Raw genomic sequence first — 23,649 nt, forward strand, 5'->3', positions numbered from 1 at the left:
GGCTGTTCTGATGTTGTGTGTTGTCCATCCATCCACGTAACGTATGTAAGCTAGACCAGGATTCAGGTTACTGAGTGGGGTATACCCAGAGTACTTGCATTGTATATCAGATTGTTGAACAGCGAGCCTTCGGCCCAGGCGTTAAGAATAAGATCGCGTGCCTATTGACGCTGTCGTAACCGAAGCTTGCAGGCTACAGAACGTACACATTGCGCAAGCGATATGCAGGTTCCAAAATCTGAAGCTTTAATCAGAGCGTTAGAAGAGGGGAAGCAGGGGTAACGAAACCAAGGTAATCCGCCACACGATCCTCGAGAACCTCGGATGCAGGTGCGATTGCACTATTGCACAACGGCAGCCAGCAGGGAACAATCCTGGACAATACTTAATCGTTGTGAGACTTTGAGAGTACCCTAGCAAACCTGGCAACTATGTCCGAGCGGACAGAGAACTCGAGATTTTGTCGTCATAGTTTTCGTTGCAATGGACGTCCCTCAGGCTGTGGGTAACAAAGAAGGCCCATCCACACTCTAGATCCATGGTGTGAGACCATCCACGAGTGATTGAAGATAGATGATAGGCAATGCAAGAGAAGGCGGGTATCGCTCCGACCCCAATCAAATGGCCGGGATCCGACAACTGAGTTTCTGGTGGCCATGCAGGAGGGTCGACAATTAGGTTCCATACTTTCCTCTGGCAGGTCGCACAATGTTGGTTGGACCGCACTCAGAAATTCCGGGGGGGAAACGCGCTCCTGGAGGCCCTATTGGATGTTACCCAAGAGATGTTGGCGTCAAGGACTCTGTGAGAGTTTGGAGAAGGTGGGGGGGGGGGGGTAATAGAACAGGCCGGGGCTCGACACCATCGATTTGGTATGCGGAGTCTCAGACTGATAGTATGGAATATTATTTCATAGCATTATTGATAGAGAGCGTCTGCGCTGGTGTGAGCAAGATGAATGATATTTCTGGCTGCAAGCGGCAAGTCAGCCTTATGGTAGCGGAGAAGGAAGCCCAACATGGGATATGGTCCTTGGCCAAAAGACGCTCCTTCAAAGACATTAGCTTCATAGATTTGAGCACAAGGCTACCAGAGAATTGGATCAAATCATCGAGAGCCTTCAGTAATGCAATCTTACTCCATAAAGAAACGATAAATAGACTGGTGAATGGAGATAGTCGTTGGAGGGCAGAGAAACATCCACTCCGCAAGCACGAGCCATGCGCATCCACATTTCGCTCTAACACGGGAATTGTTAGTGTTAGTATTAGGCTGTTCCATACGTAGGACTAACATTATCACTAGTCACTAGTCGCTACCCCTCCCCACCCCCGTACTTTTTGGGCGTACAAAACCAAGAGACCAGGCAATAACTAACTCACTGGCTATCGTCCGAACAATTCTCATCATTAAAAACACATTAGATAGCCCTAGATCCAACTCATCTTCTATCTCATCATACAACACTGTTCAACATCTCTTCTGTGGCTTCTCAGAAGCTGCTTATTATTACCATTGCATTTGCACCCGCCAAGGACCTTACACCCAGTTCCCGGTTCTCCTTATCAGCGGGTCGCATTGCTATCTACTCCATAGAGAGTGGGGATACCGTAACTAGTACTGGGGACGCCTTCTCATCACCACGCCATCGTCTCCACGCGACTCGACAAGACTTTGGATTCAATTATCAGTATTCATCTCTGGCTATCGTTATTGTCTTTGATACGGTCCAAATTGCCTTCAGGGAGTAGTCTTCGAGAAGCGGGTATGCTTTAGGCCACTTTTCTTCCTTTATTTCCACCCCTTCCCAAGCAGCACAGGCCGCAAGTCACTTGTGTTTATGTCTATTCAGTTATCTTGTCTTTACCTCAGATGATCTGCTAACAAGTATCTCTTACAGGCATCATTTATCCATTCCTTACCATCACATCAGTTAGAAACTTGTTCGCGAAAGATCGTGCCGCAGATGTTTCATTGATCACCGGCGACTGTGCGTCATTTTATCAATTCCACGGTTTGAAATATACCTTGGACCTGTATATACGACACTCGAACTGCATAGCTGTCGTTGAAAATGGCTACAGTGTTGGTGCAGCAGCAAACGCTGCGCCATGCCACCCCTCCGCCAACGGGGATCTCCTCATCCCTGAATCTCACCAGAACTCCGTCACCGGTGCCAAACAAACATTTACCCGTGTGTCCGTCCGGAACCTCGACAGCAGCTTCGCAGACTGCAGTACAATCGGCTAAAGATGATAAGAAGGATTCGATCAAGTCGCTTCTCTATCCTCCCGACACATTCTCGCGTGTGATCATTTCACCTCCAATATACTCCATCGATATTGTAACCTTAGCCGCTGCCTTGGAATATTGGGCTTCTCAACCTTTGCCAGACCCCAGTCAGGTGTTTCCTTGGCTCCATGGACTTCACCCAGAAAATCACCTGCAACTGGGCTTTTTCACAAACCGGAGACGTTCTCTTCGAAGGACCCCCCAATGTTGGAGAGGCATCACAATCGTCAAAGTCGGTGGTGATCTTAGCACATCCAGACTCAAAGGCGCAGTGTCTTCCAGCGAGATTCTTGCGCCGTCAGGCTGGGATTTTCTTCCGATTGATCCCAAGGAGGGATTCTCTGTTCGCAATTTTCAGATACAAACCGCAAAATTGGCTACTCTATCAGACATTGTTGTTTACGGCCAAGACGGTGTCAACAGGAAGCAGCTCCTGGAAGTCGCAGAGAGAATTGCCACTGCACAGCACCATTGGAGAAATAGGAATGACCCAGATCGATTACTCCCAACCTACCATACATTCATCCTCTCAAGTCAGTACCTTCTTGGCTTGGTAACTGAAATCGACTGCAAAAACCAGCTAACGAACTTATAGGTGAATTCTCTGAAATTGAACGCCGTTGTCCGCGCTTGGTCGCTGTCAACTCTCAAGGCCAGCTCACTGGCCAAGTAGTCGATTTCTGTAAGCCCTTCTTGAGTATCCCTTTGAAGCGATAGAGCTAACACCTCCCCAGTTCAATGGGAACGGCTGGAAATGTGCGAGATGGCCAAAGCTTCCGAGATTTCCAAGAATGTCTGGCAAGGGCCGACGCCTGATTACATATTGCCATCCGGATCAGGCGACTCCACAGATGTTGAAATGTTTGACCTTTTGATTGAGACAAGTGATCTCGCCAGCATCCCTGGCCCTCGATATCTGGCTAAACTCAATAGGCAGCTGGATGACGGTCCTCTGCGGCTAGAATTCCCGTCTTCCGGGTCACTTGTCGTCCCATCCGCTGAAACAAGAGAGATAGACGACCTTGTAAGCACTATCCGATGGATCTATTATACAGCGAACCCCGAAGAGCCGGAATACCCGACAGATGTCGATGGAGATATCGCTATGATTCCTCTTCGACGGAAGCCTCGCAAGATTCTTATCCACTGTCCAGACGGCTATACCGAGGCTTCACTATTGGTTATCGCTTACTTGATGTTTGCAGAAGGTATACCGGCTCATGAGGCATGGCTGCGACTTCACTGCGACAGGAAGCGTAATTTCTTCGCATACCCGTCTGATGTCACTTTTCTGAGTAGCATTCAAACAAGACTTCTGCAGGAGAGTCCTGCGACGCACTCGAATAGCCTCTCCAGCGTTCCAGACCCGCCATGGTTCCGGTACTGTGATGGATCGCTTCCGAGTCGAATTCTCCCATATATGTATCTTGGCAATTTGGGTCACGCCAATAATCCAGAAATGCTTTGGGCTCTTGGGATTCGGCGCATTCTGAGCATTGGAGAGTCGGTTTCGTGGAGAGATTCCGATATTGCTCGGATGGGGCCAGAGAACTTGATGCATATATCTCAGGTTCAAGACAATGGAATAAACCCATTGACTCAGGAATTCGACCGATGCTTGGAATTCATTCGTGAGTTTCGATTGATTTTGCTGAATGTTCTTGACACGGCTCACCAGCCAATTCTTCCAGGGAAAGGGAAGCAGGATGGAGCAGCCACATTGGTTCATTGCCGTGTTGGAGTCTCTCGATCAGCAACAATCTGTATTGCCGAAGTGATGGCTTCTCTCAATCTATCTTTCCCAAGAGCATAGTAAGCCAAGCGGTCTCCTGGTCGTGGAAAATGGAGTTACAAACGACTGACCTTTTCTGACTTCTATCTCTCTAGCTGCTTCGTTCGTGCCCGAAGACTCAATGTCATCATTCAACCTCATCTGCGTTTCGTGTAAGCACACCCTTATGCCCCAAGTGACTCAGCAAAAGCAATCTCTCTGATCCGCTTCACGTGTGTTCGCATCACTGACTGACAGAATGCCTCAGGTATGAGCTTCTTAAGTGGGAAGAGCAGCTACTGCAGAGACGCAATAAGCCCATTAAGAGAGAACTCGAATGGGTCTCAATAGCTAGAGAAATTGCATTGATGAATAAGCCATACTCAAGATGATTGCAACACGACATATACCTGATGCCGACCCGCAAATATACGGCATCCTAATTATCCGCGCGAACGATTGTCCCTCTCCGTCACGGTTTACTCCTAGGCACTGCCTTGCCAGAATTCTGACCTGTTCCGATAGTGATGAAGATTTACGCTTTGAAGACGAATTTAAAGACTGCATGAGATGAATGGGAATATGATGAGATAACGGACGGGTTTCCTTGATTGTTCTGGTGTTCTTGGGGTTTGAAGTGACGAAGCCATGGGTTTCACGTCGACTCCCAATACATTTGTCATTGTCTTTTTCCTTTCTTCTTTCCTCTCTTTACCAGGTGCACTAGATTCTTGCATTGACTGCCTTGTCTTCAAGACTATTTATTCAACATTACCAAGCTTTGTACCTTGGGTCTTGATCATCTAATTCTTCCACCGTCTTTTCCCTTCGATTGTATCTTTATCTAGTCGCCTCGTCGATGCACAAACCGAGGTTTTTGACTCAGTCGGATAATGTTCCAATAATGAAATTCTGGCCGGAGAGTGTATCATATGGAAGATTGCCTCTGCATCTGCGCAAGATGATCTTGAGCAAATGTTAGATATCTGTTGTATTTCAGGCCCCTACGTTAACACCTCTCGAACACACGATATAAACCTTTTAGATCCGCCACTTCAACCACGCCTCGGAGAAGCCGTGTGGTAGCAACCAGACGAGCCCGGAGCGCTGGGAAGACAACATGCTCCAGCATTCGAGCTATCTGCAATCGACGGCGCCTCAAAGCTGCATCTTCCTGCTCCTCTTCCGACGACCCCGAATTTTCCTTGTCGACTGAAGCAGCATTTGACTTTTCAGGCGGGGGAGGAGGTAGTTGTTCCGGTGTGTAGAAAGCCGCGAGCTCCCTCAGGAACGTGCGGAAGCATTCCTCTTCGCTTGTCCAGTCGACGTATGGGCCAAGCCTTAGCAGGAAACGTGGTAATTTGCCCAATGACGGGAGGTAGCCTTTGAGTAAGAGGGGGATTGTGAGAAGGTCGCCCTCTGCGGAGATCTGAAGAGAGAAGTACTCGTTCAACATCTCTCGTCTGTCGATGAGCGTTCTTGCGACTATGTCGGGTGCGTTGGCAAAGATCTTGTTTTCTTCTGCCATGCTTGTTTGTTCAGGTTGTGTTGTCTGCTGGCTCGAGCCGGGGCCGGCGGCAGCGAGATGTGCTTCTCGCTCCGCGTCTGCTCCAAGTTGAAGCAGATCCACCAGCTTCGGCGCTGGGTCGAGTTTGATGATGCCGAAATTGCCGAAATCCGTGAGACCTATCTGGTAGAAGAACTCACTACATATCATGCCGTAATCAACTAGGTAGAGCTTCACTCCGGACTGTATAGCAGCGACTCGCCGTCGTTCGTCGACCAACCCCACGTATGTATGTGACGCGATCATCTCTGTTAGATTATTGTGCATGGTAGACCGTACTGCGGCGCGGAGATTCTTGACTGACGTCAGGGCAATACGAAGGGGTTCACGGTCTGTAGTCTCGTACTGCAATCCCTCTTCAACTACTTTAGAGGAGTCGGGTTCCGCCTCAGCACCGGAGGGGGTTTGGGATATCGCAGGCGGTAGCATTGATGTGATTTTGCGAACTCTTGAATCCGTACGCACAAGGCTATGCTCATATGGCTTCTTCGTTGTGGCAGGCGTTCTAGGAACTTGGCCGTCACCTTCACTTGACGGACCAGCGGCTGGATGGTTGTGATTCAACGGCTCGATTGTGGGGACCCCAGGAAGAAGTGTTTGCGTGAGAAAAGTCCGGCTGGAATCCACTTGGGCCAGCTTCGACCTTATCTCATCACAGATAGATTCGATAATCTCGTCCTCGTTCAGGAAATTTACCTCTCGTTTTGTTGGGTGCACGTTGACGTCAACGCGTTGTGGCTCAATTTCCAGGTCAATATACACAAAGGGGTGTCCGCCCTTGGGCAGAAAACTCGAATAGGTCTGTTCTACTGCGCGTTTTATCGCACTAGACTCGACAGAGCGGTGGTTGATGAAAAGGAGGATGGTTGTCCGCTTGACGTGATAGTTTGCGTTTGTGACCAAGCCTGAGGAGCGAAAACCGAGCTTTGAATCCTCAACTTGAAATTCAACAAGTTCATTGGCGACGGCGCTACCATGAATCTGGCGAATTCGATCGGCAGTGTTCGCTGCCGCAGGCGTTGAGATGCCAGCACCAGACTCGCCGTGTTTTCGACATGAGAACGCTATCCCAGAGCAGTGAACGGCGTAACGACCGACAACATCAAGGATTTTGGCGTACTCTTCGCTCGCAGATCGGAAGGCTCGGCGTCTTGTGGGAACATTATAGAATAGATCCTCAACCTGCCCTAGTCAGGGACGTTTTTGGTCATTAGAGTTGACTCGACTCACTGTTATCTGCGTGCCACCACGCCCCGCTGTAGCTTTCGGGGCGGCGCTCTGTCCAGGTTTAGGAGGAACAAGTTTTCCATCACTATAGTGAGCTCTCCATGCACAGCTGGAACCAGCCGTTTTGGTGGTCACCGTGAGATGAGCGATATGGCTGATACTAGCGAGTGCTTCGCCTCGGAAACCGTAAGTTCCGATGGATGAGAGGTCTTCGAATTGCTTCAGTTTCGACGTCGTAAATCTCTCGCACAGAATGGGGAGATCATCTCGCTACACGCTAAGATTAGTACCCCTAGATGATCTTGATGTCTGAAGGGGTGCTCACATCAATGCCATGCCCGTTGTCGGTGATCTGAAGTAGTTTGAGGCCGCCATCTTTGACTAAGACCTCAATAGACGTAGAGCCAGCATCGACTGCGTTCTCTATAAGCTCTTTCAAGGCATGCATAGGGGCTACAATAATCTCCCCAGCCGCGATTTTGTTCACCACACCGGGATCAAGAGGCTTTCCATCTCGGTCAGTCAAAACGATTCAATAGACCGCTGGGTTGCCCGCGTGAACTGACTCTGATTCTTTTAGGCTTTACAGTTGCCTCTGTTTCTTCAGCGGACCGCTTAGTGCCTCGCGGCTCAGTGGCATCCACGTCCATCGCAGGATCCATGATGGAGGAAATGACTGTGCTGATACTGGTCCCAAGGCACCAAGCGTGTTGCCGTTCAATGGCTTCGGTCTACAAAGAGCCTGATTCTGGAGATGCAACCAATCAATCCGTCAAAATGGCGAAATCTGAATATAACGTATAGCCATCAAGTTCTTCGGATGGTAAAATCTAATGACTGTGGCCAATAACAGCCAGTTATGGGCGTTGATTGAAGACGGTTTAGAGTATGGCTTGTGGAGATCGCGCCGGCGGAGAATTCGCTCCAACCGACAGCCAGCGGAATCTCCAACGTCCGCAAGCAGCGTATCATTTTGTCCTTATCACGACAACAACTCGACCATCTTTTCTCCTCCAATGCACTACTCGAAATCTGAAGCTCCCTTGGGGCTATTTCTCATGTACACACAGTATGCTACCATCGAAATCGCCGTATTTGGCTGATGAAGAGCTCGGAAAGAAAGATGACGACCACCGACCGCGAACTGGCCGAAACCCGCTCTGGCGAGCAAAGCAATGGAGAGCGCCTCGACCACGCCGGCTCATAATAGGAATCATCGTCTTCTACTTACTATACTTATTCTTTAAGAATATGCCCACGGATGTACCTCCGGCAGTCGAACGATTCCATCCAGGGTTCACTCAAGCACGGCAGAGCAGTGGAAAGTCATGGCCGCCTGCAATGCCTTCGTTGGTTACCCCTGCAAAGGGGCCCCCTCTGCGAGCAGATTCTCAGACAAATATTAAGGAGGATTACTACTACGACGGGGAAATCAGTTTAATTGCACTAGCGAGGTCCTTGCAACGTTTCTGGAAGCCGCCCAGTCGCTATGGCAGCTCTATTAGTCGTGCCGTTGTGTTTGCTGGCTCAAACCTGCGGAGCGTTTCCGATCTTCTACCTCTCGCTTGCCGAATGGCCGATCAGAAAATAAATGAGGTTCATTTTGTGCTGATGGGAAGAGATGATGTGTCCATCGAAGGCATACAGCGTGTCAATGGCATAAATGAGGTTGACTGCCCGATCGTCTGGCATGGTGTGTTTAGTCTTGAATAGACTCATCAGCCCGGTGCGCTGACATTCTTTCAATTGCAGACAGTCGACCTGACTATGCTCAATGGTCTACTGAGACCCGCATGGAGAGGGCTGTGGCAGCAGGTTTAGACTACGTTCATGTTTATACCCGTTCGCAGGTTCTCATTACCCAAGGGGAGTCTTGGGAGGATCGTTTTTTCACAGAAGGCGTTCGAAGAAAGATTCGCAAGTCCGAGTTAACGCACATCGCACTACCGACTGCTGCGAGGAATATCATGTGGATATCGACGTTGGATAGCAACTCTCTCAAAGGTGACCTTACCGCTATGTAGCATTTTCTTCAACATGCAAATGTGTAACTGACATCTTGCTCGAAAGCATGGAATGACGTTCACGTCGAGATTCTCATACAAGCACCTTCCGAGTCTTCTGGTTCCTTGATCCGGTTGATTCGATCCCTGGAAGCGGCAGATTACCTTGGGTCAACCCCAAGCCTGACTATTGAACTGCCTCCTCGCGTTGATGCACAGCTCCTACGCTTCCTGCAAAATTTGAAGTGGCCTTCCCAAACTTCAAGCACAGTCACTCTCCGCCGCCGTATACAGTCACATTACTTGAATGCAGTGGAAGCTTCTTTGAGAACCGTGGAGGCTTTCTATCCTAGAAACCCCAACGTAACGCATGTGCTCTTATTGGCCCAAGAGGCTGAGCTGGCGCCTTCGTTCTACCATTTTTTGAAGTATACTACGTTGAAATATAAGCATTCGGCTCAAACCAAGCGCAGCGCTTCCAAATTACTGGGAATTTCGCTCGAGCTTCCCTCTTCACGACCCACAGATAACGAGCCCTTCACGCCACCGAAAGTTGAAAAAGAAATTCAAAAATCGCAGCAGCTAGATGGCGAGACGCTTCCCATGTTTTTATGGCAGGCTCCGAACAGCCATGCGGCCTTGTATTTCGGCGACGGATGGGCTGACCTCCATTCTTTCCTCACCGACCGCCTCGCTCTACACCAGCCCACGTCTGAGAAGTCTACTCACGAGAAATCTATCTCAAAAAGATACCCTGCTGTAATGGAGTATCTACTCGAGCTGATTCGAGCTCGGGGTTATTACCTGCTTTACCCAACGTTCCCCGACCGAGGCACTTTTACTCTTGCAACAATTCATGGCGAGTTGTTTCAACCACCTGAAGAATTCCTACAGGACGATCAATCAGACTCAACTATGACTCCTGGGTCATCCATTAACCAAATGGATTCTGTGGAAAAACCCTTGGACCAGGCATCAACATTGATGCCGCTTCTTGAGCGCTTCTCTCTCACTTTGCCGGACCTGAGCAGTTTGCCCCTGTTATCATACCGCGGTGAGGAAATATCAGACCTAATGTACTCGCAAGACACCGAGGAATACGCGAAGAAGTTCGCTATCCGTTATGGTGGCTGTCGAGACAGTGACTGGACAGATGACTCGACCTCAACGAGATTGTTCTGTTTGCATGAGCGAACGGACGAAGAATAGAGCATGTATCATATGAGCTATATGAAATCATCCTGTAATCGACTTTAGTGTGGACAAAGTCTTTTTAGGTAGTCGGAATCATGTAGTCTAGTTATACCCGATGTTCTTCTTGATTCGAAGTCTTTCTCGTTTAGAATCCAGCATTGACATCATGTTTCCTCCGTTGCCAAGCGAGTGTGTACCGCACCTCAACAATTTTAATACCCATATTCACTTTCCCAGGCTATGGGCATCGGCATTTTTCAAGCTTAGCAATCCCATGAAACCATCCTAGATCAACAACCTGTTTGCTTTGATATCGTTCCTGGAAAGCGAATGATGTCTCGGCGGTGAAGTAGCCTTACATAAGCGGGAGGAAGCTCCACTGTAGCGCAACGCCCAAGCGGCGATGAGCGTGAGCTCTCTTGCTTTCCATCCAACAAGCTCCGGATTCGCTCTCTGCTCCATCTATCAGTGTGCAGAGATCTCATTATACGTTGTCTGCTGCTGTATCTAAAATAAGCAGCTCCTACGAATCTTTCCATCCGACCCTTTTACCTTCCTCACTCAAACCGAGACCAACTCGCCAGGTACCCGTCAGAAATGGCGAAAGAAGGCGAGAGGTCAGCTCCCGCCGACAAGGGCAAGGGCAAGGTTGATGACGTGAAGGATTTGCCCGGAGCGAAGAAGACACAGAATGACGAGAAGTCACAAGCGAATGGAAAGAAGAAGGAGGAGGAGTCGAAGGAAGGTATGTCATAATCCACCCATAGAATCGCTAGGCCAGCGTCACGAATGGCATTTTTGCTGCGACAGAAGGGTTAACGCTCCGATCATCTTAGAGGAACTCAGCGAAGAAGATCAGCAACTGAAGAGCGAGCTTGAGATGCTCGTGGAGAGATTAAAGGTATAAGATCGAGCTGTCATCTCAATGTATTGGCCGATGACGTTAACCAATATGTGTCGTCTTCATTAGGAACCGGATACGTCGCTCTACGCTCCTGCCTTAGATGCGATCAAGAACTTCATAAAGACCTCGACTTCTTCTATGACCGCTGTTCCCAAACCACTCAAATTTCTTAGACCGCACTACGATGAACTGACAGAGCTTTACGAGAAGTGGTCGGCAGGCACTGTCAAGGTCGGTTAACCTGCAAATTCTCGTCTTGGGTGAAACTTTTTCTGATACAATGGTTTTTGGTTAGGACTCACTGGCGGATATGCTGTCTGTTCTTGGGATGACTTACGGAGACGAGGAGAAGCTCGAGACGCTGAAGTATCGCCTTCTCTCCAAATCAGAAGATCTCGGCTCCTGGGGTCACGAATATATCAGGCATCTGGCTTTGGAGATTGGTCAAGAGTACCAAAACAGGTTGAACGCAGAGAAAGATGTACAGGACCTGATCGATCTCTCATTGTCGCTTGTCCCCTACTTCCTGAGTCATAATGCCGAAGCCGATGCTGTTGACCTCCTTAGTGAGCTGGAAATCATTGAGGAGATCCCGCGCTTTCTCGACGAGAACACTTACTCGAGGGTCTGTCTGTATATGGTCAGCATGGTTAACCTCCTCACCTATCCTGAAGATCAGCAGTTCCTCCGGACGGCACACGAGATCTATGTCCGCTACAAGGAGCTCACAAAAGCAATCGTGCTTGCCATTCGACTAAACGATACTGATCTTATCAAGAGTGACATCAACGCTACTTCTGATCCAGCGCTCAAGAACCAAATGGCTTTCCTGGTCGCCAGACAGCAGATATGGCTCGATATGCCTGAAGAGGAGGAGAACGCATCTTTCATGGACTGTCTTAACAACACATCGATTTCTAAGCATTTCAAATCGCTGGGCAAAGAGCTTGATATTCTTGAACCCAAAAATCCAGAAGACATTTACAAGACGCACCTGGAAAGCAGCCGAGGCGCTGGCTTGACAAATGTTGACTCTGCGAGACATAATTTGGCAAGCGCATTCGTCAACGCCTTTGTCAATGCTGGATTTGGTAAAGACAACTTGATGCTAGGAGACGATGACAAGGGAAGTTGGATCTGGAAGACAAAGGACGATGGCATGCTGTCAACAACGGCTTCTTTCGGCATGCTATTGTCGAAGGACACCGACTCTGGCTTGGACAGAATTGACAAGTTTACCTATGCCACCGAAGAGCAAATCAAGGCTGGTGCTTTGCTGGGCACAGGTATGATCGGCTCTGGCGTACGATTAGAGGCGGACCCCGTTCTGGCTCTCTTGGGCGATCCCGAAGTTTGGCAAGAAAAGAGCGTGCCGGTCAGAGTCGCTGCCATCATGGGTCTTGGTCTGGCCTACGCTGGTTCCAATAAGGAGGAGCTTCTGGAAATCCTGCTTCCCGTCGTTGAAGATGTCTCCTTAGATATGCAGCTCTCGGCAATGGCGGCTGTCTCATTAGGTCTTATTTTCGTTGGCTCCTCGAATCATCAAGTCAGCGAAGCCATCGCTACGACCTTGATGGATGAGGAGCGACAGAAGCATCTGAAAGATAAATGGACCCGCTTCATGGCTCTTGGTTTGGCCCTACTGTACTTCGGCCGCCAGGAGGAGGTCGACGTCATTCTCGACATTCTCAAGGCTGTCGATCACCCAATGGCCAAGCCGACCTCCGTTCTTGCCTCCGTCTGTGCCTGGGCAGGAACTGGCACGGTGTTGAAGCTGCAGGAGCTTCTCCACATCTGTAATGATCTTATCGAAGAGAATGATGAGAAGCAAGGAGATGAACTCGTCCAATCCTATGCTGTCTTAGGTCTGTCTCTCATCGCTATGGGCGAGGAAGTCGGACAAGACATGATTCTCAGACAGTTCGGTCATCTTATGCACTACGGTGCCAGCAACATCCGAAAGGCGGTACCACTCGCAATGGGTCTGATCAGCCCCAGCAACCCGCAGATGAAGGTCTACGATACGCTGTCGCGGTACAGCCACGACAATGACAATGATGTCGCCATCAACGCGATCTTTGCCATGGGTCTTTGTGGAGCAGGTACCAACAATGCCCGTCTTGCGCAGCTGCTGAGGCAATTGGCAAGCTACTACCACCGTGACCAAAACTCATTATTCATGGTCCGCATCGCTCAGGGTCTTCTTCACATGGGTAAGGGTACGATGACCCTGAACCCATTTCACACCGACCGCCAGGTTCTTTCCCGTGTAGCAGCCGCTGGCCTGCTCACTGTCGTTGTATCTTTGATCGACGCCAAACAATTCATTCTTGCCGAACATCACTACCTCCTCTACTTCCTTATCACCGCCATGTACCCACGATTCCTCGTCACACTTGACGAGGACCTTCAGCCACTCACCGTGAACGTACGTGTGGGTCAGGCTGTGGATGTGGTTGGCCAAGCTGGTCGTCCCAAGACGATCACTGGCTGGCAAACACAGAGCACACCCGTTCTTCTGTCCTACGGTGAAAGAGCAGAGCTGGAGGATGAGCAATACATTCCCCTTAGTAGCACCCTTGAAGGCCTTGTGATCTTACGAAAGGTAAGCTGCTCCAGATGATACCTCCCTTTGACTATCTCCATTCTTCCTGATAACTTACGGACATGATTTAGAATCCTGATTGGCAAGAGAATTCCGCTTGAATGAAACAATGATCCGTAACACTTCTTCTGCAGGTTGGGCCGGGTGCGGGGCAATCATATAGCGACCGATGAGGTTGGATTTAATGTACTGAGAACAAGTCGACAAATATCATGCCACGATCTACTTCTAGACTTTAAGCGACTGCGTGGTTCCGGGTGTAACTCAAGGTGTAACTTGGTTTCGATCGTAGACTATTCATAGATAAGTCCGAGGGCAGCAGAACGCGAATACTGTTCTTTCACGGATTGCGCAATTCACATCAGATGTGGCTCGAATCATAAAGAAATATAGTCAATCCTCTATATTACTTAAAGTCATTTGAGAACAGTCGACTCAATCTAATCATGATGGTAAGGGTGCCTTGTAAAGGACTGTACCAATGCAGTGCTCAAATAGGGAAAGTAGGGCATAGGGCATCTGGGATGTAACTTTTTTCCGCCATGACATCCGCAACAACGGCAGACGAGAAGAAAGACTGTTTGAACGATCTCTTTCTTTCACCTTCATACAATCGCTTTTACCACTTGCGACGGACAAGAATGAAGCTCGATCCCAAAGCGATTCGATACCTCACGTCCGAGGATTTCCGCGTTCTCACTGCGGTATGCTTGTCATTTGCCCCGCCTTCGCTGCTTCTCATCACAGCTCGTTGTCTGACAGCTAACAAGAGCTCTACGTAGGTGGAAACGGGAAGCAGAAATCATGAAGTTGTACCGACGCCCTTGATCGTACAGCTTTCAGGCCTCCGGGGCGGCAGTGGAGTCCATCGATCTATCTCCAACCTGGCCAAGACTAATTTGATCGCGAAAGTGAAGAATGCGAAATGTACAGTTATTCGCACCTTGCTAGCGATATACTTTGGAGCAATGTCTTTGCTAATTTCATTCTGCATTCAGACGATGGCTACCGGCTCACTTACGGAGGTCTCGACTACCTGGCGCTGAACGCTCACCAAAAGCAGAAATGCATCTACTCCGTCGGAAATCAGATCGGTGTCGGGAAAGAGTCAGATATCGTCGTCGTCGCGAACAGTAAGGGAACACAATGCATCTTGAAGATCCATCGCCTGGGCCGCATTTCCTTCCGAACAGTCAAGACCAACAGAGACTATCTTCGCAATCGGAGTACAGGTTCATGGATGTACATGTCGCGATTGGCGGCGATGAAGGAGTTCGCTTTCATGAAGGCTCTTCGAGAGAACGGGTTCTCAGTACCCGAACCTATTGCGCAGAACAGACACACGATCGTCATGAGCTTGATCGACGCATTTCCACTACGACAGATTTCGAGAGTTCCCAAGCCTGCGTTACTTTATTCGGAGCTTATGGGTACAATCATGGAGCTTGCTCGGTTTGGCCTTATTCACGGCGACTACAACGAGTTCAATATCTTGATCAAAGAAGAAGAGGATACCGATGCGAAGGGAAAGGCTCCTGTTGACGCGGAGAATGATGAGAATATCCGGCTGGTTCCGGTCATTATCGATTTCCCGCAGATGGTGTCGATCGACCACCCAAACGCGGAGATGTATTTCGACCGCGACGTGAATTGCATCAAGCGCTATTTCCAACGAAAGTTCCATTTTGTCAGCGATGAGCCAGGCCCGTTCTTCGCGGACGCCAAGAAGCAGCTTTTGCAGAACCCTGGGAAGCGGTTGGACGTCGAGGTAGAAGCGTCTGGTTTCTCGAGGAAGATGGCTCGAGAGCTGGAAGCCTACATGAAGGAGGTCGGAGCAAATGGTGATGGGGACCAGTCACGAGAAAATGATGAAGACAGCGACGAGGAGGGAGATCAGCCAGGGTCAGAGTCACAGGAAGAGGATGAGCATGACAACAACGATAAGGAACGAGAGTGTGATTCTGTAACAGACGAGATTAGTGAGAGTTCTCGGAAATTGGGAGAATTGCATGTATCAGAGGCATCTGAAGGGCGGTAGCTTTCAGCATGTTAACGCAAAAGTCAATCAACCTTAATGATCATAATGAAACGCAATTTGAGATTTTGTTCCATTTCTAATTTGCAATTCCATGCCGAGTACACATCAAACGCTGTAGGGTCTTGTACTTCGTGGTGAACATGTGCTATCGCAGCACTTTTTTACGGTAGGCGGTGCGGCCACACGTGCATTTTTCCAAAAGTTCCGCCAGTTGAGAGGATCCGGCAATCGCGCACGATCCTATCAATATTCCCACCACTTTTACACTTCTATCCGGTGTCCGATTTCACAATTGAAGCCTGGAGATATAGAATCAAGATGGTGCGCAAATTCTCTAAATTCCCCAAAAAGCCCGCAGACTGGCTGCCCCCTTCGGCGCCGCTGTCGATGCGGAAGCAGGTATTTCTGTAAGTTCACCAAGGCTGATTCAAAACTCATTGAGTCTCCTCTGATTCCTCGCTTTGGCATCTCTGTTCATCGGGCTGACAATATATCGCGATGTAGTCCTGACTTCACAATCGCTCTCATACGCACACCCTTCCTTCCCCCACGATATGCCTCGTTCTACGTACCCTTGAATTTCAACAAGCTGGATATGCGCGACTACCTGCAGCGCTTATACGGCGTCGGTGTCCTCCGCATCCGCAGTTACGTCGAGCAACAGAAAGTGACCCGCCTGCGACCCCTGGGCAAGTTCGGATATGGCCGTCTGAGGAGACCGATGTCGAAGAAGAAGATGACGGTGGAAATGAGGGAGCCCTTTGTGTGGCCCGAGGCGCCGACGGATATGTCACCGTATGTTTACCCTTTGCATTTTTTTTTTTTTTTTTTTTTGTGGAATTCTGGCGGCGTGGACGTGGGCTAATGTACTTTGGAACAGATGGGAGAAGGATCAGTACTTCAACGCCGCCAAGTACCAGGAAGAAATCCAAAACTCGCAACGACCCGACGCTGCCATGAAGCCCAACAAGACCGAGCGCGAAGAATACGCAAAGGAGGCGAAGCAGCTGCTGGACGGCACGAAGACCTGGAGACCGACTTGGCAGGCATTGGGACTCAACTATGATCGGTCGATATTCAGAGCAGGCAAGGATTCGACTTCGACAAGTTCATAGATGCCTTCTTTTTCCTTTCTGCTTCATTCGTTCTGGGGATAGAAAAGCGGAATCTTGTTTCTTTTCTGTGGTTTCTTTTCCCGGTTCTCTTTCTCTCTTACATGTCTACTAACCTTGTACCATATGTCGAAATTTCGTCTGACTATAAATATGATATTCAGAGGGTTTTGTTTTTCACTGGAAAGTCTCGAATTTGAGCATGTGCAAAACTAGGATGGACGTAAATAGGAATGCAACTAAAATCAAGATGGTCATTGACTAGGCTATATAAGACGCTATGCTAGAGTGATCGGGGTTGACTGCGCTAATACAAGAACGAGTGATGAGGGAGGTCAAGTTGGTTGTGTTCATCATGGTGATATAAAACAAATGTCAATGATCAGTGCAAGCAATGACGAGGAATGCAAAAATATGGGTAGAATTCAGAGCAAAGAAGCTTCAAGTCGAGAAAGAACTCTACAGCCGGCTTTCAACAAAGTTCATCTGGTGTTGTCCAGGCCAATGGGCGTCAGGCCAGACCTGGCGAATAGCTTCCCAAATATGCCTGTGGTGCAACATATGTCAGTAATCAGTTATGCTTTTTCAATGTCAAGGTGAATCGTGTCTTACCTGACATAAACAATCTGTAAGCCATCGTGGACCTCTTGCGGTACATCCTTGACATCCTTCCGGTTCTGCTCAGGCAGAAGGACTGTCTTGACTCCGGCACGCAGTGCTCCAATCAATTTCTCCTTAATACCCCCGACAGGCATCACCCGTCCTCGCAGGGAGACTTCACCGGTCATCGCAATCTGGGGAGGCACAGCTTTGCCTGTGAAGAGGGAGATCAACCCGATTGTGTGAGCAAGTCCAGCAGAGGGACCATCCTTGGGGATAGCTCCTGCTGGGCAATGGACATGCAAGCTTCGGTTCTTCATGATGTCCTCGTTGGGGTCATGTGTAAGACCGAGCTCAAAAGAATGAGCTTTGACCCAGGTCAAGGCGACTTCCACACTTTCCTTCAGAACATCACCAAGCTTGCCTGTAAGCTGAACGCGACCGTTTCCAGGCATGTCCGCAACCTCAATGAACAAGATACTACCCTGGCCCCCAGTCGAGTACGCGACAAGGCCCGTCACGACGCCGGGCCGACCATGCTTCTCGGCAATCTCTTCGTCAAAGCGTTCAATTCCAAGAATTTCTTCCACGTCGTCAAGGGCAACCACAGGGTTGTATGTATCCAACCTGCCAGTGTCAACCGCATCTGCGTATTGAACAGCCTTGTGTCGACAAATTGAGCCCAACTCGCGCTCAAGGTTCCGCACACCCGACTCTCTTGTGTAAGAGGCAATGACTTTGTCAATGACCTCGTCAGAAAGAATGACTTGACCCTCGGACAAACCATTGGCTCTGATCTGCTTTGGAATTAGATGTCTCTTAGCGATATGTCTCTTCTCAACAGTCGTGTAGCCGGATAACGTGATTGTCTCCATGCGATCGAGTAGCGGTGCGGGTATGGTATCAAGAGAATTGGCAGTGGCTATGAAGAGAACCTTGCTCAGGTCAAGTGGGATGTTGATGTAATGATCGAGAAATGTGTGATTCTGCTCGGGATCCAGAACCTCCAGCATTGCTGCGGATGGATCCCCTTGGAAGTTGGCCCCGCCCACTTTATCGATTTCATCAAGGAGGAATACAGGATTGGCTACGCCAACCTTTTTGAGACCGTTCACGACCAGGCCTGGCATAGCAGCGACGTAGGTTCTCCGGTGGCCTCGAATTTCAGCCTCGTCCCTCACGCCACCGAGCGAAATCCTGTGGAACTTGCGTCCGAGAGACGCAGCCACTGATCTTGCCAGACTCGTCTTGCCAGTACCAGGTGGGCCAACGAGTAACAGGATCGGAGACTTATCAGTCATACGTCTTGACTGAAGCAGATTCAATTTTGCTTCAAGGGAGACTCTGTCTGACTCGGATAAAGCAGGCACGTCCTTCTCGACATCCACTTCATTGGCAGCATCAAGTTCCTTAGTGAGTGCAGCGATTTGCCGCTCAACATCTTGATTAGTTGACTGCTTTAGTCGCAAGACAGCCAAGTATTCAAGCAGTCTCTTCTTGATCGTCTCAAGACCGTAATGGTCCTCATCTAGCTGCTTCCTAGCTCTCTTCAGGGTCTCAGGCCCGAGTTGGTCCTCAGTGACCTTGGTCCAGGGAATATCGGCGATGTTTTCGAGATACGTTCGGCAGACGCCGTATTCGGCGTTTGCCGGGTTCATCTTCCGAAGACGTCTCAATTCCTTATCAGCAACCTTCCGAGCCTCGGGACTGAGCTCTGCCTCCTGGAGTCTCCGTTGCAGTTCATCGACTTCGTTTGTCTCCTTTTCGTCCTCGTTGTTACGTCCGCCCGCGGCTCCAGGGGGCGTCAAGCCCGTCAAACCGGCCATGGCTCGCCTTGCCAACAACTCACGGTCTCGAGGATCAATCTGACTGATATCAAACGGTGAATTTGGTGGGAATGAAGAGGTGGAGATCGTAGTAACTTTGACGCTGTTCTTGATTCCTTGAACCTGTCGGCCCAAGAGCTCGACGACTCTTTCCAATCTAGTTCTCAGAGCGAAAGAAGCCAATACGCGAAGTTTCTCCTCGAAGGTAGAATCAGCCACATCTGCCATAAAGTCGGCCAGATTGCCCGCCTGCGATAAATCCGTCTTAGCAATGTACACCTCGAATTTGCGAGCAACGAGTGGCGACAGGCGCGTGCCAGTCGAAGGTAGTAGAGACGACAGTCGTAGGAGGGTGATGAATTCGCGCGATAGTTGTCTCAACTGCTGGAACAACTCAACGGTTTCTGCATCGTTAGAAATGACATCTATGGACATGTTATTAGCCATGATGGATATATCTTTAATGGCAAACAGATTTGTGCACTGACCTCTTTCACTGTGTAGAACCACCTCTGCCTCGAAAAAGGGCCTCTCCTTCAAGATACGTTTGACGGTGAAACGTTGAACTCCTTGGACCACGAGGAACGGCTCTGCATAGGCACGTCGTTGCACCCCTATCACTTTGCCGACGGTGCCGTACCGGAAGAGATCCTCCTTTCTTGCCTGGCCTGCATCCACAGCATCATACTCCTCCTTCCTAGCGCCATCCAAGCTTCCATCATCAATCAGCTGCTGGCCGTCATTGCTTAGCAATGGCGAACTCAAAGGTACGCAACCGAATGTGATAGAGTTTCCATCCCGCTTTGCCGGATTTGTCCGATCAAGCAGAGTCGAGAGAAGGTTAGCAAGATCAGGGCGATTCGACACCGGGATGCGTAGAGTGACGCCAGGGAGCAACACGGAGCCTTTGGGCAGAGGGACTAAGGAAAGCTTCGTCGCTCTTCCGTTATTGGAACCCATTTCGGCCTCCCAGATCCGAAAGACACGAGATGTGTCAATATCAAACAAAGATATTAATATAAGACAACGATGATACCGCGTTTCTTTGAAGTCAGTTAATTAAAGAGTCTGGTCTGTTGGGTGTCGGATGGTCGGTTTTAAGGCCGCGGAAAGGTTCCAGAACCCCGTAGATAGATGAAGTCCGTGACTCTGGGGAGGCGATTGAAGCGATAAGCGCATCCCGAAGCCGAGGTTCGTGTGATCGACGTCAGTCAGATCCGGGGATTGAGAGCAACCAGCCCCAGACCTCTGTGATTGTGCCAGTTTTTGGTACAGGCTAATGAGACCAGTTAGAATGGTATCAAATTGAGCCTCTCAACAAGGGTCACTGAATTCTCTGCGATCTGATGTGGTAGAGGAACTGACGTGTACGGAGTAGTCCATCTGTTGATGCATCACGGGGATGTGTATTAGTATTTCACGCGTGGTAAGATAACTTTACAGCTATTGGTACCTTACGGTACAAGCTGTGACAGTACCTCAGAGAGCGGAAGGCGGTAGCCTCCATTAGTTACTAAATACCCGCCAGAATGGCTTCAAATTCCCCGGAGATATCTCATGATTTACTTAGATTAGCTTTCAATTTCAAGATCACTCAACCCTCTAGATCTTTGTTCAGCAGATAATCCTGCACATTTATCACTATCAGTTAAGCCTTTCGATAGACTGTGGTGCCCTCCCGAAACAAACCTCATTCGCCTCCTGCTGAAACACTCATCGCAATGGCATCTGCCCCGCCATCCTCCGAAGCCGCGAATTCCTCGTCGCGGAGAACCTTCACAATAGGGACGCGCAAATCTAAGCTCGCTCTGATGCAAACTGACCTGGTTCTTGCAGCGCTACAGAAGTCGTGGCCGGAATATACTTTTCAAATCCACTCTCGTGAGACAGCGGGTGATAAGAATACAATTATTGCTCTCCGAGAATTCACTACCAAGAACCTCTGGACACAGGAATTGGAAGAGCTTTTGATGGCTGGTGATGTCGATCTCATTGTTCATTCGTTAAAGGGTGGGTTCATCACGCCTGCCTCGGATTGCTATTATTCTTCCTACTAATCGATAATCGATTTTAGATGTACCGACTCAGCTACCTCCCTCATGTACATTGGGCCCCATGATGAAGAGAGAAGATACAAGGGATGTTCTGGTGATGAAGAAGGGATTGCCTAATATGAGCTTCTCTGAGATGCCCGCGGGGTCTGTTGTGGGTACTTCATCCATCCGCCGCACTGCTCAACTCGCCCGGCGATACCCTCATCTGAAGATCCAGGATGTGCGCGGCAACATCGGCACTCGGTTAGCGAAACTAGATGCTGAAGACAGCCCATTTACTTGCATTATCTTGGCTGCCGCTGGTCTGTTGAGACTAGGTCTGGAGGATCGCATCTCTCAGTATCTTGACTCTAAGAATGGCGGGATGCTCTACGCAGTTGGCCAAGGAGCACTTGGTGTTGAGATTCGCAAAGATGATAAGCTTGTGCGTGATATGCTCAAGTCTATCGGCCATCACGAAACGACTATGGCCTGCCTCGCAGAGCGAAGCCTCTTGCGAACTCTTGAGGGTGGCTGCAGTGCCCCTCTGGGTGTCGAGACCGAGTGGGTTCAGGACTCCCATGGGTCGTCCAAACTGAGAATGAGGGCCATAGTCGTCAGTGTCGACGGTCGTGAAAGTGCTGAGGTCGAAGTAGACGGGTCAGTTGATACGGCAGAATCCGCTGAAGAGTTCGGCGTGACCGTTGCGAAGGCACTGGTAGAAAAAGGCGCGGGGAAGATCCTTGAGGAGATCCAACGCAAAAAGCTCACCCCTTGAGGACTAATTGTTGTTGGACGAGCAAAATACCAAATCTCACCGAAGTGGAGATGCTGGTCTTCTCCCCAGTCTTAGCTACAAGACAGTGACTAAAGGCCGATACCGCCCATGTAAAAAAATATAATGCACAATCCGCTTGGATAGGTATACCCGTTTTTCCACCTCGTCTCCAGACATAATCCCTGAAAAGCATCGGATCATCACTTTGAATGTCTCGACATGAAAGTGAGCCGTCAGGAGACGTATTTCACTGCGGGTTTAAGAATAATCATTTGGCAACGAATTGCACAAGACGAGGGGTATCAGTTCCAAAAGTGTTTATTTCTAGGGACATCTCCTATTGACGAACTTCAACGGTGAGACATCAGCCCCTATTCAAGGTATTCCCGGAGCCTCTTGGATTAGCTTCCTTGAATTCGTCCCAGGCCCGAGCCTTCATTGTCTCTTCATCTGCCTTGTCCATGTCATCCTCGTCTATTTCCTCTTTCATACCAGACTTTTCTCCACCCTCAATTATGCCACCTCTTCTCTTTTCTTCCTCAAGGTACTCATCAATCGTCATTGTGGGAAGATTATGGCCGGACCTAAACACGCCCTGTTGGAGTTGAGTGCGGCGATCCAGTAAAGTAAAAGGCTGCAATGGCTTTCCTTCTTTATTGAGTAACGGTCCGAACTTTCCACCTCTGAGAAGCTGAGACAAAGGCGGGTCCAGACGCTCCGAGTAATCTGATTGAGCATTTTCGTTTCGTCGTCTGGGATCGTCCTGCGGGAGCTGAGCGGGATTGGGAGGATTATTGCGAATCGCTGAAAGCATTGAAAGTTCTTGCGAGAGTAGATCCATCGACTGGAAGGCTTGATGCGTGTACAGATTGATTTCTGCCAGGTAAAGTTTCCGGACGTCTTCATCATCACTTTGTAGTCGGCTCTCATTGTTTGACAAATACTGGCGAGGTTGTAAGTAAGGCTCACGACCGAGGGACAACCCTTGAACAAACCTCAAGCCGTTGTTTCAGCTCTTTCTCCTCCCGAAATCGCGACAGCTTCACTTCCCTTCGGGTGGCTGCGTCATTAGTTGGAGCCAGCGAGAAAGACGAAGGATTAGATGTGTAGCGTTCGTATAGCTTCTTGTCGTTGTCATTAAGCAGTCCATAGTCATCTAACCGCGAAAGGTATTTCTCATATTGTTCCAGGGCACGCCGGATAGTAGACTCGCGGTCTGAGGTATAGGTGCGTTGGAGAATGTCTGCGAGGAGATAATCCACGGTGAGGTATCTATGCAGAGAAGAAAAAGTCATGAGCACAAGCTCGTCACAGCTCCAGCAGTAATTTTACTCACTGTATATCCCCTGTTGCAATATCTTCCAGAGGTTCATTCGAGCTGAACAAGGAGAGTTGGCCAAGAAGGCGCTGGCATTCCTCGAACTTCGCTATCGTTGCATTAACATCCTTGCGATAGGAGTCAGAATTGGAGTCGGACCGCGACTCCAGCGAGGTTTTCTCGGCCTTTGCAGCGGTAAATAGGGATCGTAGGCTTTGAGGTTGCTCCATCCTGGGCAATGAGGTATGATAACAAGAATCGACAAGATCAAGCTTCGTTGCGGTACCTAACGATCGGAGCTGAGGCAAAAATAATATTATCGGGACTCGCCCCACGGCGCCAGATCCACGCCCCGCAATCAGTTGGTCAGAGCTCTTATCA

The 23,649-nt window shown here is 49.4% G+C and overlaps 9 protein-coding genes across 9 annotated transcripts; 6 read left to right on the top strand and 3 right to left on the bottom strand.

The window, feature by feature from the left end:
* Positions 1-2,074: 2,074 nt before the first annotated feature.
* Positions 2,075-4,105, top strand: pps1 (tyrosine/serine/threonine protein phosphatase PPS1; the record flags this gene model as incomplete). The annotated part of the gene is made up of 3 exons (XM_026757877.1): positions 2,075-2,825; positions 2,888-2,974; positions 3,027-4,105. 3 exons carry the CDS (start codon positions 2,075-2,077, stop codon positions 4,103-4,105), a joined length of 1,917 nt encoding a protein of 638 aa, XP_026617590.1.
* A 967-nt stretch (positions 4,106-5,072) lies between these two features.
* Positions 5,073-7,519, bottom strand: CDV56_104553 (mismatch repair ATPase MLH1; the record flags this gene model as incomplete). The annotated part of the gene is made up of 4 exons (XM_026758172.1): positions 5,073-6,812; positions 6,861-7,127; positions 7,183-7,362; positions 7,424-7,519. 4 exons carry the CDS (start codon positions 7,517-7,519, stop codon positions 5,073-5,075), a joined length of 2,283 nt encoding a protein of 760 aa, XP_026617591.1.
* Positions 7,520-7,928: 409 nt separating this feature from the next.
* CDV56_104795 (uncharacterized protein) lies at positions 7,929-10,069 on the top strand (the record flags this gene model as incomplete). The annotated part of the gene is made up of 3 exons (XM_026758414.1): positions 7,929-8,550; positions 8,610-8,861; positions 8,928-10,069. 3 exons carry the CDS (start codon positions 7,929-7,931, stop codon positions 10,067-10,069), a joined length of 2,016 nt encoding a protein of 671 aa, XP_026617592.1.
* Positions 10,070-10,651: 582 nt separating this feature from the next.
* On the top strand, positions 10,652-13,664 carry RPN1 (proteasome regulatory particle base subunit RPN1; the record flags this gene model as incomplete). The annotated part of the gene is made up of 5 exons (XM_026758645.1): positions 10,652-10,799; positions 10,891-10,955; positions 11,025-11,189; positions 11,254-13,563; positions 13,635-13,664. The coding sequence occupies 5 exons, from the start codon at positions 10,652-10,654 to the stop codon at positions 13,662-13,664; spliced, it is 2,718 nt and encodes a 905-aa protein (XP_026617593.1).
* Positions 13,665-14,204: 540 nt separating this feature from the next.
* CDV56_105295 (protein kinase RIO2) lies at positions 14,205-15,601 on the top strand (the record flags this gene model as incomplete). Its single annotated transcript, XM_026758914.1, has 3 exons — positions 14,205-14,267; positions 14,346-14,490; positions 14,562-15,601. 3 exons carry the CDS (start codon positions 14,205-14,207, stop codon positions 15,599-15,601), a joined length of 1,248 nt encoding a protein of 415 aa, XP_026617594.1.
* A 318-nt stretch (positions 15,602-15,919) lies between these two features.
* On the top strand, positions 15,920-16,716 carry CDV56_105432 (mitochondrial 54S ribosomal protein uL23m; the record flags this gene model as incomplete). Its single annotated transcript, XM_026759051.1, has 3 exons — positions 15,920-16,008; positions 16,106-16,396; positions 16,482-16,716. 3 exons carry the CDS (start codon positions 15,920-15,922, stop codon positions 16,714-16,716), a joined length of 615 nt encoding a protein of 204 aa, XP_026617595.1.
* A 456-nt stretch (positions 16,717-17,172) lies between these two features.
* Positions 17,173-20,099, bottom strand: CDV56_105526 (putative LON domain serine protease; the record flags this gene model as incomplete). The annotated part of the gene is made up of 3 exons (XM_026759145.1): positions 17,173-17,260; positions 17,326-19,564; positions 19,628-20,099. The coding sequence occupies 3 exons, from the start codon at positions 20,097-20,099 to the stop codon at positions 17,173-17,175; spliced, it is 2,799 nt and encodes a 932-aa protein (XP_026617596.1).
* A 761-nt stretch (positions 20,100-20,860) lies between these two features.
* CDV56_105801 (porphobilinogen deaminase) lies at positions 20,861-21,950 on the top strand (the record flags this gene model as incomplete). Its single annotated transcript, XM_026759420.1, has 2 exons — positions 20,861-21,149; positions 21,214-21,950. 2 exons carry the CDS (start codon positions 20,861-20,863, stop codon positions 21,948-21,950), a joined length of 1,026 nt encoding a protein of 341 aa, XP_026617597.1.
* A 364-nt stretch (positions 21,951-22,314) lies between these two features.
* CDV56_105908 (IGBP1/TAP42 family protein) lies at positions 22,315-23,498 on the bottom strand (the record flags this gene model as incomplete). Its single annotated transcript, XM_026759527.1, has 3 exons — positions 22,315-22,893; positions 22,946-23,222; positions 23,287-23,498. 3 exons carry the CDS (start codon positions 23,496-23,498, stop codon positions 22,315-22,317), a joined length of 1,068 nt encoding a protein of 355 aa, XP_026617598.1.
* Between the last annotated feature and the right edge of the window lie 151 nt (positions 23,499-23,649).

Source organism: Aspergillus thermomutatus (assembly GCF_002237265.1).
Source record: "Aspergillus thermomutatus strain HMR AF 39 chromosome Unknown NODE_20, whole genome shotgun sequence".
Lineage (NCBI taxonomy): Eukaryota > Fungi > Ascomycota > Eurotiomycetes > Eurotiales > Aspergillaceae > Aspergillus > Aspergillus thermomutatus.